A 14,703-nucleotide genomic window follows, 5' to 3' on the forward strand; every position below is an offset into this window, starting at 1 on the left:
AAAAGATCCCGATAACACAGAAGTCATCGCTCCATTCAGAGCTGGTGATTGATGTACAATTGGGTAGGATTTTTCACTTGACCACACAGGTACAACAAGAGGACATACACTTGTATACCACCAAGTATATAGATTTTATTTGTTATCAATTCCAGACCACTTCAAAATTCAAACAATAGTTATCAAATTTTAAACTGTTTGAAGTTGTGTAGTTATCACTTCTAAGTATTTGCATCATGTACACTGTACATAATAATGACATGTAATTATCAAAGTGTATTAAACTAGTCTATTTAGCTATTTAGTGTCAAATCCAGTACAATCTTCACATAGGTTCACTCAAGACTAGAACTCTCTGATCTAAGCCTTCAGTTCTAGCATTTTTCTTAATCTCAATATTCTTATGAAAAAAATAACCAATTAGACATTAGGGAAAAAACCTTATAATATTGGTAGGTTCGTTTCTGCTCAACCTGGACAGAGGCCTAGTGATTCTGACCCTCAGGTCTGTGTTTTATCAGAAATTTTTCTATCTAATATAATTATCCATCAAAAATGTAATTAAAATCTTGTTTTGAGAAGAAAGGTCACAAATATATATATATAAAAGACATCTTTATTTTTACATACATAAGGTGCTCTTGAATATTACCCTTGGAAACCCACTCTAGATATAAGGATGCAGATATAACCTGGATCAGGGTGGAATTCAGTGCCCAATAACTCCAGAGAGTAGCCAGTAAAAACTCTATGATAACTGATACCCATATTATTAAAATATCTACCAGATCTTGAGGTTTAATTTATTCTAAGGTTTCAAATTTAATGTAGATAGGTGACTTGAGACTTGAGACATGACCTGAATTGGTTGATGTTGAAAAGTGTGTTGGTATATATATAGGTATACAGACTTTTGTGTAAACTGTACAAAATTATATATACCTACAATACAGATACCCACTTAGGGAATCCAGTTTACTGTATTTATCATAAGTCCTTAACAAGGCTTTGAACACATGAAGTAAATCATTACAAATCTGTACACCATACTCTGAGTTTTATGAATGGATATGTGTTGTGAATAATATAATCAGGATATCTCAACCATGCATGTCGTGACATTATGTATGATTTCTTAGGAAGAAGTACAAAACAGCAGTTCCCATCTTGCAGATGACCAATACAAATACCCTGACTAGCCCGTCTCCCTTTAACCAGTCAATCTGTAGGTACAAATCTGAGAAACAAACAACCAATTCATCTAACCTATTTACAGTATACCTTCTGCCTGATTTCAAACAAAATTAGTTGAATCTGTTCAAATTATATATAATTATGCTCATGAAAATGAATTAAGAGTTTGACCTGTCAAGGTTAACATTGCCCAAAATCATGACCAAGTGTCAAAAAATCTGAAGACATTAAAGGTCAGAAATGGCATTTTCTGGGGAAATCTCTTATAAAATTATAATCTTTTGTAATACTTACTGTAATGCACTACATGTTAAGTGACTGGAAAGAGATCACACCTGCTGATCTCCCTAGTCACACAGGTACAGATCTACATGACTGACCTGTCAATCTCCCCAGTCACACAGGTACAGATCTAGGTGACTGAGCTGTCTGTCTCCCCAGTCACACAGGTACAGATCTACCCTGACTGACCTGCCAATCTCCCCAGTCACACAGGTATAGATCTATGTGACTGACCTGTCAGTCTCCCCAGTCACACATGTAGCGATCTACCCTGACTGACCTGTCAGTCTCCCCAGTCACACAGGTACAGATCTACCCTGACTGAGCTGTCAGTCTCCCCAGTCACACAGGTACAGATCTACCTGACTGACCTGTCAGTCTCCCCAGTCACACAGGTATAGATCTACCCTGACTGACCTGCCAATCTCCCCAGTCACACAGGTACAGATCTACCCTGACTGAGCTGTCAGTCTCCCCAGTCACACATGAACAGATCTACCCTGATTGACCTGTCAGTCTCCCTAGTCACACAGGTACCGATCTACCCTGACTGACCTGTCAGTCTCCCTAGTCACACAGGTACCGATCTACCCTGACTGACCTGTCAGTCTCCCTAGTCACACAGGTACAGATCTACCTTGACTGACCTGTCAGTCTCCCTAGTCATACAGGTACCGATCTACCCTGACTGACCTGTCAGTCTCCCTAGTCACACAGGTACCGATCTACCCTTACTGACCTGTCAGTCTCCCCAGTCACACATGTACCAATCTACGTGACTGACCATTCAGTCTCCCCAGTCACACATGTACCAATCTACATGACTGACCTGTCAGTCTCCCCAGTCACACAGGTACAGATCTACCCTGACTGACCAGTCAGTCTCCCCAGTCACATATGTACAGATCTATGTGACTGACCTGTCAAACTCCCCAGTCACACAGGTATAGATCTATGTGACTGACCTGTCAGTCTCCCCTGTCATAGAGGTATAGATCTACCCTGACTGACCAGTCAGTCTCCCCAGTCACACATGTACCAATCTATGTGACTGCTCTGCCAGTCTCTCTTGCCTTGCAGGTTAGTCACTTCTGTGAAACTATGGTAACTCTCTGACCCCAAGGGTGGCAGCATGATTAATATAGATTAGGCCTGAAACAGGATGTGGGGGATATAGGAACAAGGGGCTTCCTCCCTCCTCCCCATTAAACAGGAGGCTGGCACACATGTACACCATCTATTGGTCAGCTGGGTCATCATACACTGTGAGAACCTTATACTAAACCTCTCCACCTCACCAGCTCTTACAATGGCACTCATTCACTGATACTTAATCTTCACAATTGATTCCTATAGGTCTTAAAATTCCAGGAAATTGATAGTTCATGGTCTTTAAACTGTTAATGACTGATTTCCTGTAAATTCTGAAATCATCAGTACATATATTATAATCATCTAATACCAGATCTTTACGAAGAACTCAAGAGAACTGTTCATGACTGTATAAACACAGGAGGTCAAATAAGGTGTCACTGTTCTTCCAGCTAGGATAATTAATAAAGACTATGATCTGTTTTAAACAGTAGAACACGTCTGTAATGACTTCAAAGTATACTGCTCCTCTAACAAGCTAAATCTAGTAAGTATTCATCATAACAAACCTACTGTGAAACGAATGAGAAATGATCAATTCAATCACAAGATTTGACAATCATATATACATGTGACATGACATCAAATTAAGAGTCAAGACAAATTTATAAGTCTGTGGTTGCTAACACCTGAGTAAGTCACCATGCTGTCATATTGAGGGCCCTTGATCTATAGACAATTCACCACATGTATAATCATGTGTAAAGGCAGGTGTTTTTATCTACTGTTATGGTCCACATACTTTCAGCAGCCTGCGGCCTTGAAATGAAAAAAAAATACCAAATTCTACAAAAATCATACATCGTGATACATGTAAACAAATTCCTGGCAAAGTTTATATTTAGACTCTAAAAGTGTATTTCAAAGTTTTCTACTTCAAAACTGTCTTTAAATATATTCAAACACATCGTTTCCAATAAGTCTATATTTAAAACCTATTTACTCTTCAGTCAGATTTCTGACAAACACTATTCTATGATACATCATTCTAATACAGGACAGATCTATAGTATTAATTTTTAAGTTGGAATTTTTCATTTTCATTTTGATAATGATTTTCACAGATATGAAAATGCTAAATTGCATTTTCTTAATTAGAGCAAAAAAAACAAAAAACAATAAAATCAGAAAATTAAAGATATGTTAATGTTTTAATATCAATCTCTGATGATACCTTGGTAGAAGATTAATTAAGTGAGAGCCACCACCTACATATTCCATGATCATTATAAGACATGTGGTCACCAGTACTAACGTATGTTTGGCCTGAACATTCCGCCCACCTGATCATCCGATCACGCGATCCTATGGTCTGATGACAATCCCTTATTCTCTTATTAAAAATTGGCAGTTAAAAAGACAACCAACTTTAAAACACTTTAAACAAAGTCAAAGAAAAGAAATTTAAAAACTTGTATGTGCTACTAATCTGTTTAAATGCCTAAAGGAAGTTAAGGAGGGTGGTATTTAGAGGCGGATGGGGGGAGGGGAGGGGAATCACAGGTGGCATATATCTGGTATTTATGACATACATGTATTATTCAAGATACCAAACTAGTTCACCATGTTGTAGACTTTTAATTTTTATTTTGAATAGCATAGTTTAAGGAATGTCTACAATATTATCAGCATGACCTACCTACTCGAGACATACCTGTATAGCAGTCCATTCATATGGTAAGCATGCCCAAGGTTTTTGCCCTGTTTTGAATGTCACAGGTAAATATATCACAGGGATGAATGTGTCCGCTATCACTTTGACGAGACAGCATGCTACGAAGTACTGCACGCTGTGTACCTGCTTTATTTCACACAGGCACAAAAATTCTATGCTGTCTTTATAAGCTGTTTCCTCATATGTGAGAAAGTTGTAAACCATTAAGTAAAAATTAAGCAATTAAGTGCAAAGCTAAAATGTCATTTTCTTCTGTTTCTAAAGACCTTAACATAATTAATCTAAACATGTAACGGGAAAATAAATCTACACTCCACCCAATCCAAGGAGAAAATTATTTAATGAATAATGTGAGGTTTATCAAATTTACACTTATACCAGCTGGTCACATGAAAAAAAGACATCTTAATTACCTAACAGTTGTACCTTTCTTTTTCATGAATATCTATAGCTTGACTCAACTCCAAATCTTTTTATTTAAAATCTGGAATGTAAGCACATACAGTGGAATTTAAAACAATTATAATTCTATATTGGAAACAACTGACTACAAAATCGTTACTGTGTTTGATTTCAGTAAATTTCCCAGAATGGAGGAATTATAATTATCATCGTATTAACGGAGTTCCAGATTGAATCTTAATCACTGCTTATCAAATCATCTCATTTAGGCCTGGCACCGAGAGAACAAGACTCAAATCATCTCATTTAGGCCTGGCACCGAGAGAACAAGACTCAAATCATCTCATTTAGGCCTGGCACTGAGAGAACAAGACTCAAATCATCTCATTTAGGCCTGGCACTGAGAGAACAAGACTCAAATCATCTCATTTAGGCCTGGCACTGAGAGAACAAGACTCAAATCATCTCATTTAGGCCTGGCACTGAGAGAACAAGACTCAAATCATCTCATTTAGGCCTGGCACCGAGAGAACAAGACTCAAATCATCTCATTTAGGCCTGGCACCGAGAGAACAAGACTCAAATCATCTCATTTAGGCCTGGCACCGAGAGAACAAGACTCAAATCATCTCATTTAGGCCTGGCACCGAGAGAACAAGACTCAAATCATCTCATTTAGGCCTGGCACTGAGAGAACAAGACTCAAATCATCTCATTTAGGCCTGGCACCGAGAGAACAAGACTCAAATCATCTCATTTAGGCCTGGCACTGAGAGAACAAGACTCAAATCATCTCATTTAGGCCTGGCACCGAGAGAACAAGACTCAAATCATCTCATTTAGGCCTGGCACTGAGAGAACAAGACTCAAATCATCTCATTTAGGCCTGGCACCGAGAGAACAAGACTCAAATCATCTCATTTAGGCCTGGCACTGAGAGAACAAGACTCAAATCATCTCATTTAGGCCTGGCACTGAGAGAACAAGACTCAAATCATCTCATTTAGGCCTGGCACTGAGAGAACAAGACTCAAATCATCTCATTTAGGCCTGGCACTGAGAGAACAAGACTCAAATCATCTCATTTAGGCCTGGCACCGAGAGAACAAGACTCAAATCATCTCATTTAGGCCTGGCACTGAGAGAACAAGACTCAAATCATCTCATTTAGGCCTGGCACCGAGAGAACAAGACTCAAATCATCTCATTTAGGCCTGGCACCGAGAGAACAAGACTCAAATCATCTCATTTAGGCCTGGCACTGAGAGAACAAGACTCAAATCATCTCATTTAGGCCTGGCACCGAGAGAACAAGACTCAAATCATCTCATTTAGGCCTGACAGTGAGTGTACAAGACTCAAATCATCTCATTTAGGCCTGGCACTGAGAGAACAAGACTCAAATCATCTCATTTAGGCCTGACAGTGAGTGTACAAGACTCAAATCATCTCATTTAGGCCTGGCACTGAGAGAACAAGACTCAAATCATCTCATTTAGGCCTTGCAGTGAGTGTACAAGACTCAAATCATCTCATTTAGGCCTGGCACTGAGAGAACAAGACTCAAATCATCTCATTTAGGCCTGGCACCGAGAGAACAAGACTTAAATCATCTCATTTAGGCCTGGCACTGAGAGAACAAGACTCAAATCATCTCATTTAGGCCTGGCACTGAGAGAACAAGACTTAAATCATCTCATTTAGGCCTGGCACCGAGAGAACAAGACTCAAATCATCTCATTTAGGCCTGGCAGTGAGTGTACAAGACTGACCACCTTAATGTCTTAAGCTATTGCCTACTGGGATCACTTCCAAAATATGTCTACAGACAAATCAAAACACCTGAAACGATTTATTTTGTATTGAATAATTTCAGATGTACATATGTATCAGGTACAACCGACTATGTAACAATAATAACTCATCCTGGGTCTGCACAGTTATAAGTGTTTCAAATGAGACTGAATTCAGGACACAATGAATATGTAAATTTTGTTATGTTAAAAACTAAATGGCATCGGACAGAGCCAAAAAATACCAAACTATCTTATCTTTTGTACATTATCTATTGGTTCTTGTCCAACAGTTTGACAGTCAATGATAGGTTGGCACAGATGAATGCCTGTCAGTAAAATAATATCTAGTTAGACTTGGCCTTGTTACAAAAGCAGATGCAATGTCTGTTCAGTTAAATAATATTTACTTTGGCGCCAATGTCTGTTCAGTAAAATAATATCTAGTTAGGCTTGGCCTTGCTGATGTCTGTTCAGTAAAATAATATCTAGTTAGGCTTGGCCTTGCTAGGGAGGCAGATTGGTGCTGATGTCTGTAGCTTCAGTACTCAGTACACTGCTGCTCCTCCCTGTCAAAGCAAACAATGTCCAGGTCAGGCCAGCAGCTGGGATAGGTCAGCCCCCAGATGGAGGCTGCACTGAGGCCATGGGAACTCCTAGTAGTCCTACTGGGACCATCAACTTTGAATTCAAGATCACAAACATGTGAAATGTAAGCCAAGGGAGGTGCTCTAGATATTTTGTCTGATTTTCCCATTGTTTTGGTAGCCTTGGCTTTTAATCTTTTTGTCTTTTTGTATAACTTTTTATTCCATCTATAAATTTAGTACAAAGTTGATGAGGTACATCAAAATGATAGATTTGTTAATTTAAGCATGATGAAACATTAATTGACTTACTAGATATATATAAAAACAAATGTTACAAGTTTTTTTCATTTGAAATTGGTCACCTTTCTTTCTTCAGTATAATATTCTTAAACTTGTCTACAAAACATCCCAGTTACAGGTAACTTTTATGTCTACAAAACATCCCAGTTCCAGGTAACTTTTATGTCTTCAAACCATCCCAGTTTCAGGTAACTTTTATGTCTACAAAATATCTCAGTTACAGGTAATTTTTATGTCTACAAAACATCCGAGTTACAGGTAACTTTTATGCCTACAAAACATCCCAGTTACAGGTAAGTTTAATGTCTAAAAACCTCCCAGTTACAGGTAACTTTTATATCTACAAAACATCCCAGTTACAGGTAACTTTTAAGTCTACAAAACATCACAGTTACAAGTAACTTTTATGCCTACAAAACATCCCAGTTACAGGTAATATTTATGTCTACAAAACATCCCAGTTACAGGTAACTTTTATGTCTACAAAACATCCCAGTTACAGGTAATCTTTATGTCTACAAAACATCCCAGTTACAGGTAACTTTTATGTCTATAAAACTTCCCAGTTAAGGGTAACATTTTTTACACTATCTCACATGATGACATATTACCTCTACACAAACAAATGATTAAAGTAATAGGACCACCCCCACCCACCCCCCCCCCCCCCCCACAAAAAAAAACAGAGCTTCCATTTACTGTTTATTTTAGACTAGAGCTACAACCCCAAGCTACCGTGATTTACACACAGACCAATGGGAATATGTCGTCCTGTAACAATACCTATATGTGTTGCAACAGCCCACATAACCATGCTCATCAACAGTCCTCAATGAAACAGCCAGGACATTTTCAAAGTGAAAAGTCAATGGAGCATGTTTTAACTTTACGTTTTATTTATCGGAAGCTATAAAGACTGATTTACACCCTCATTGAATTCCCTTGTGTATGCTCTAGAACACTCACTGTTTTCTAACAAAACAACCTTCAGAAAGCAAGTGGAAAATGGAAATATTTATCCTTTTACAATAAACCATTCACTCACACTTCAGATTTAGTAAATGAAAGCTCTTCATCTCAACTCAACCACAAGTAACAATGTATCGCTCCTGTATCTACCATAATCACAGCCAGGCACTGACCCAGTGACTCTTAAACCACAAAGTATCAAGTCATGCAAACCACAGGGCAATCCACCACTCTAGTTCTGTACTTAATAAACCAAGACAAAATGGCAAGCTGTACCAGGAGGGTGTACTCTGATTCCATCCTCCATGACAAGTATGGTAAGGACAGAACTATATTCATCTGGTACATCACAGACACTTCCAAACAAACGTGAGAAACAAGTGAGAAACAGAATATGTTAGAAAACTCACACAGTACACTAATATTCAACACCATGACCAGTTAAACTTTCCTATAGATGATACTCATTTACTTTCATTCTCAACCAGTCAAAATTAAAGTAGAAAGCAAGAAGTTATATTCAAGATTGCTAGGCTAAGTATTACGATTCTTTTGATCCTTATCAACAAATCTAAACCAGAGACTTACAGCCTACTTGAGATCATTTTAGCAACAAAACAAGTCTTAAAATTTCTTTTTTTAACAGTAAACTTGAAAACATTCAAAATTCTTAACTATCTGAAAGAAGTTTACCTGTTTATCATAGACACTTTGTTGTCTTAATCTGAATTTATTGGTTATGTGAGTGTTTCAACATTGGTCATGTTTTGGCCCAACTGACCATCCCTTTGTTGAGCTACAAACTAACTATAAATATCAATACATTTGATTTACTTCACTGTCACTATGCAATGTTGTGACCTTCAGTTTACAAACAACAAAAATAAGACAACAGATCAGGACTAAAGTGAAAAAGTTTCAAAAGTTTCATTTCATATCTATCGCCATGATAAAGTTACTACAAAAAATACTCTATGCTTTTCTTGGAAGTAAACTAGGAAAAAATTATTAATAAGGTTTTTGTGTTCAGATTACAACCTGATAAATTTATCATTATACTTACCTATAAATTTCTAAGAATTACTTTAGAAGTGAAAAATGTTCACTGTGGCTAGTCTAGTGTTAACAATATTTCTGTAGACAGGATATACTTTGCTCTGTAACTTAACCTGTGTGTCCTATGATAGGTACTCAACCAAATGGATAAGCAAATGATTCCTTGTTTTTGTTGGCACATGAGATAGGATATATACCACACAGTATCAAATGGACGTGTAAAATTTGATCTGGGACTCTCAAAACTTTGATTTAGTGGGCGACATAAAACTTGACAATAAGTACGTGGAGGGTTCTTGTATGCCTCTGTAGGATTAACCCTCCGGCAGTCTGTGTTAATATATATATATGTCAAACATAAACATTGCATACACATGTAGGAACAGATAAATTTTAGGCAAAGTTAAAAGTGATTAACAGTAAACGTGTCTCATAATTTTGCAATACACAAATTCGTATAATGATATTTTTATGAGAAAATCCTTTGCCTTTGTATAAAAAAAGAAACCACGACAGATATATGTTTGCATGGTTTGCTGCCCAGCGAACAGCCAGTGTCATTTTGAGACAAGATTTCCTTTAGGAGCTTGTGGTTATATGTCAATGAACAGAATGTGGGAGGCCCAAATCAGTTTAAACTTTGTCAACACAACACGACATGATCTAGCCAGACCATAGGGATTTAACGTTACACTCTGGATCTTTGACATGAGGATGCAAAGTGTGATGTCCTGCTAATATTTACATCTAAGTCATAACTGCCTCTGTGTACTTAAATTTCACTACATTACAGATGGAAAATTATCTTAATAAAGTTGGTGTTTTTATTTTTGATCATTTCAAAACTATAAGGGAATACAGACATGGCAATACAATCATAATTCATGGTGTTTTAGTTTGAAGGGTAACAAAAATGTGTCTTGCCATGCAAATATTTGTCAGTCCAATTGAAAGTACATGAAATTCCCATTTTCACATGAGAACCTGATTTACATGTATCCAAAAAACTCATCAAAGAGATGCTCTGAACAATACCATTCACAAGCCTGTGCAATTAAAATTACATAGCCATCATCATGCCTGTGATTTATAGTGCAATAAGATATTTCAGTCAAACTTGTCACACTATCTATATAATCTGAATCACATTTCAACTGAAAATGACTACATATGTGTGCATGATTCAACAGCCAAGAACAGTTGTTTTTCTGTGATGTAAGTTTAATCCCTGATAATATTTTGTAATAACCATATGGTAATAACCATATATATTATGTAAAATACTCTGTCTCATTAAATGCCTTAAGTCATGTTAAAAATGAAATATAACCAGCAATTTCTTTTCCATTAAAATTAGCAAATAGTGTAGATTGAAGACAAAGACTCTGTGAAGCACATTTTTCTCTTGGCTTGGTCTGATCCTACACACTAGCATATGTACATGTGTATGTAAAGCTAGTCTCCCCTCCCTTAGAATGCTGTCTGACAATCTCTCTGACTAGCTGGTGCTAATGGTGATCCAGCTATCAGATGGACGTGTCAGATCTTCAATCCTTCTCCAGATTATAACTAGTGATTAGCCCCCCCCATTACACACACACAGCAGCCTTAATCCTTACTTGGTTGTTTGTCCAGCTGACAAAACCATTTCTCATCACTTCAACTGTATTCTCAAATATGCAAGTACAGCATATTTTTGTGTTTGGTGTTTATACCTTAGTTCTGTGTTGAATCTTCAAGCAGTTGATTCCTAATTTTAAATTTTCCAAATTCAATTAAATAAAAGCCTTATTGCATATTATAATGTTGATTCAAACATTGAAGTTACACATTATACATGGAAATTACTGTACATCTTGGATCAGAACATGTTCAGTATACTGAAATTATTATAATCATATATAGGTCTTTCTCAACAGTGTCTTAAGTAACATATATCTATCATTTACCTTAATACCAAACTACTGTGTAGTATTTCATGATAGCTCTCACAATCAAACAGGCTGACAGTGAACAATAATGTAGGTAACCGTGATACTAAACCTGCTCACAACTTGTCTATATGAAAGCCAATTATTTAGAAACCAGCAATGATTTGAAATAAGTTGCAGCATATAAATTCATGTCCAATGACCTTTCCCGTTTTCAGTATTCAGAAATTTGTTTTGACTCCTCAACATCATTTCAATATTTCAAAATGATTTTAACGGTGGACAGATTACATCTGATAATAAAGTCAGGTTCCTTGTGGTATTAAAAAGCTAGAGGTTTCATCCCTCCTATAGCTCACAGTAGCTGCCATCTTCTGTAGCTACCAATTGGAGCTGAAACACATGTACAGTGTACCACAAACCAGCCACCAGTTTTTATCTGAACTTAATCAAGCAATCAGGGTTAAACTAGTCTCTTAATCTGTCTCAGGTTACTGACAGATCATCTGGAGTCTGATTATATACATCAAATTAAAACCTTCAAGCCTTGTTCTGGTCTTCTATCTAGGTGGTCAAAATGGACTTAATTAATTTTCCATGCTCAAATAAAAGTTAAACTTTCAACTTCCTCGAAAAACTGCTAACTGTAGTTCAACATCATGAGATCTTAAATAGCATATACTCCATCATTCCGGTCTAAGTTAAATATACTTACCATTTAAAATTGAAATTAATAAAAGGAGTCCAAATATATTACGCTCCATGATGACAGAAAGTTTTGTCTATTTAGTTCTTCTTCAGTGAGTTTCCTGGTATGGGATATCCATAAAGTCCATAGAAAATTGTATTATTTGTTCTTTAACAATTAATTCTGAACTGTGCACAAAAGATGTAACAAGTTAATATCATCCCTGCTAATTAGACACTGCAGGCTTCTTACACTTGGGTGCTCCGTCTAAATCCAAACCTTCTGGAAATCAGTCCATAGTCATGAGAAATCTGGACTTTCCAGTTGTTATCCAAATGAAGCCAGCCAGCAGAAGCTGATCTAAAATATCATAATGAGAAATCAGTATAAATTATTTGTGTTATTGATTGAGTTTAACATAAATCACTATACACGTCCCCAACATTTCCAAATGACGAAATCCATTCAAATAGGGAGGTCGGCGACGGTCATTTACAGGCTTATTACGTTCTGTTGGAGCAAAAAACCCCATTTTTTCGGGTTTTTCACACTAAAATTAAAATATCAAATAAGCGTAGTTGGGGGATAAAAATATATCAAAATAAAGTTCAAGACTTATATTTTCTTATTTTGGTAATCATTTTGTAATAAGATATAAATTCCTACCATTGCATGGAGTTCGAAGTGAAGTCGTTTCCAAAAATTCGGCCGCCATGTTGATTTATGTGTCAACAAGTGTGCCAAGTTCAGAATTAAATCCGCTGGCTATTACTGGACCAATTTTTACCATTAATGGCTTAAAATTTAGGAAATATAGTCTAGTTTTTGAAACTGAGTGATCTCTTTTCAAAAAGTATAGGGATCACACTGTAAAAAATATAAATTTGCAAAACAGTGTTTTTTTACCGTGATATCACTTCGCCGCGAACAGGGATCACTCGGATTTTGGTAGCCTGGACCTTCATCTAGCGATTGGTAACCAAGGTTTCAACAAAATAACAAGAGCAGCCAGCGGAAATCATTGGATATTTGAATGACTTTTGCCACAATGTTTTGTTCGTATGAGTTATCGAACTTTGCTACTGCTGCAGGCCGGGTGCAAATCCTCCCGACCCGGTAAACAAAATTGACCAATGGGACACGTTCATGACATCAGTATGTCCATTCGGAACATTTTTGGGTTTTTATGTTAAATATCAAAGGAAACATTCGATTATCTTTAGGATTTATATAAAAGTATGTTTTAGAACAAAAGAAAAAACGGAGATAGTTGCTGTGGTTAAGAAAAATATATTTGGGGGTATAAAAAAAACATTTTCTGAACACAGAACCATACTTCACAAATACAAATTATTTTCCATGAAATAAATGCATGAACATTTGATGAGAAAACAATTTTCTCTGTCAAATATCATGATTATACTCCCTCTCAACTAGCCCATACTTCTTAACTCAGAAAGTTGATTTTGGTCTATATCTTGGTTGTTAAATTCCTTCTGAATGTAAGAACTGCCCTTCTTTATCAATGCAAGGGGGTATTGTTGAAGTGAAAGAAAGTTGTTTTATTTATTTTGTTGAAATTCTTTATATTTTTAATTGTTTTGCTAATTTATGACACTTTTTAAAATCTCTTTTATTTATTTAAGTTTTATTTTACCTTATTTTGGTTTCTTTTTAATTTGTCAAATTTTTCAGAGGAAGAATAATAATTGTGATTTATTTTATTTAATTTTTAATCTAAATAAATCTTTTTCTAAAAAAAAAAAAAAATTATTTTGATTTATTTTCTGTTTAGTTTGTTTACACGCTCTGATATACTGATTTTCATTTTATTTTTGGTAAGTGTGATAAGTTTTATTTACAATCCAATACACTTTTTTATTTGCAGTTTGATAAGGATGTGATGATTGTTTTTACTTTTTTTTTCTCAACACTATCAATGAATTAATTAGATAACAATTTTTATGACCGTTAAATTTTAACATTGATGTTAAAAGTAACTTATGCTAGATAATGACAGATTTACCTATTTTTTGTGCTTTTATCTTAATCTTAAGGATAAACTTATAAAGACAAGAATAACCGTGTTTCAACTCTTAAGGCTTATAAAAGGTGAACTAATGTCAACAGGAACATTTTTTCTCAAATGATATTGTTTGTAGGAGTAAAAAAAAATTGGGGGCTGGGGGGGGGGGGGGGGGGGGTTCACCTTCTGAGAATGTTTGATTTTGGGGTAGGGCTAGGTTTTTATAGAAATACTTGGTGCTGTTAATAGATAGAGGTACAAATATTTGCTAGTTGCATTCTACATATTTCTATCTTTAAAATGATACCTTATACACCATACAATAGTTTATATTCTTCTCGCATTTCATGATTAAACACAAATTTCAGGTTTTATCCAAAATTTTCAAAACGTAGAAAAACAACCTTAAATGTTGCAAAAAATTGTTGTTTTGAGTTAAAACTTGATCATTTGTATGTAGAAATAAGCATTCTTATATAAATTGTCATTTTATTACCACCTGGGAGTAGTTGAAGATCTTTTTGTCCTGAAAAAATGTTATTTTTCGTCTTTTCGGGGCTAAAAATATACCTCTTTGGCAGCTATATTTTGGAGCTGTTGCTTTCAAAAAAAAAATTTAGGGGAAATATTACATATTTTCTGATA

The 14,703-nt window shown here is 35.9% G+C and overlaps 1 protein-coding gene across 1 annotated transcript in view; it reads right to left on the reverse strand.

Moving 5' to 3' along the window:
• The window catches only part of LOC132543416 (laminin subunit beta-2-like), a 57,493-nt gene extending 45,105 nt beyond the window's left edge, over positions 1-12,388 (reverse strand). Inside the window, exon 1 of the mRNA XM_060206918.1 lies at positions 12,060-12,388. Coding sequence (XP_060062901.1) covers positions 12,060-12,108 — 49 coding nt within the window. The 5' untranslated portion in view covers positions 12,109-12,388. The remainder of the gene's footprint in view (positions 1-12,059) is intronic.
• Between the last annotated feature and the right edge of the window lie 2,315 nt (positions 12,389-14,703).

Source organism: Ylistrum balloti, unplaced genomic scaffold, assembly GCF_031769215.1.
Source record: "Ylistrum balloti isolate Yb309-2 unplaced genomic scaffold, AGI_CSIRO_Ybal_v1 Utg369756, whole genome shotgun sequence".
Classification (NCBI taxonomy): domain Eukaryota; kingdom Metazoa; phylum Mollusca; class Bivalvia; order Pectinida; family Pectinidae; genus Ylistrum; species Ylistrum balloti.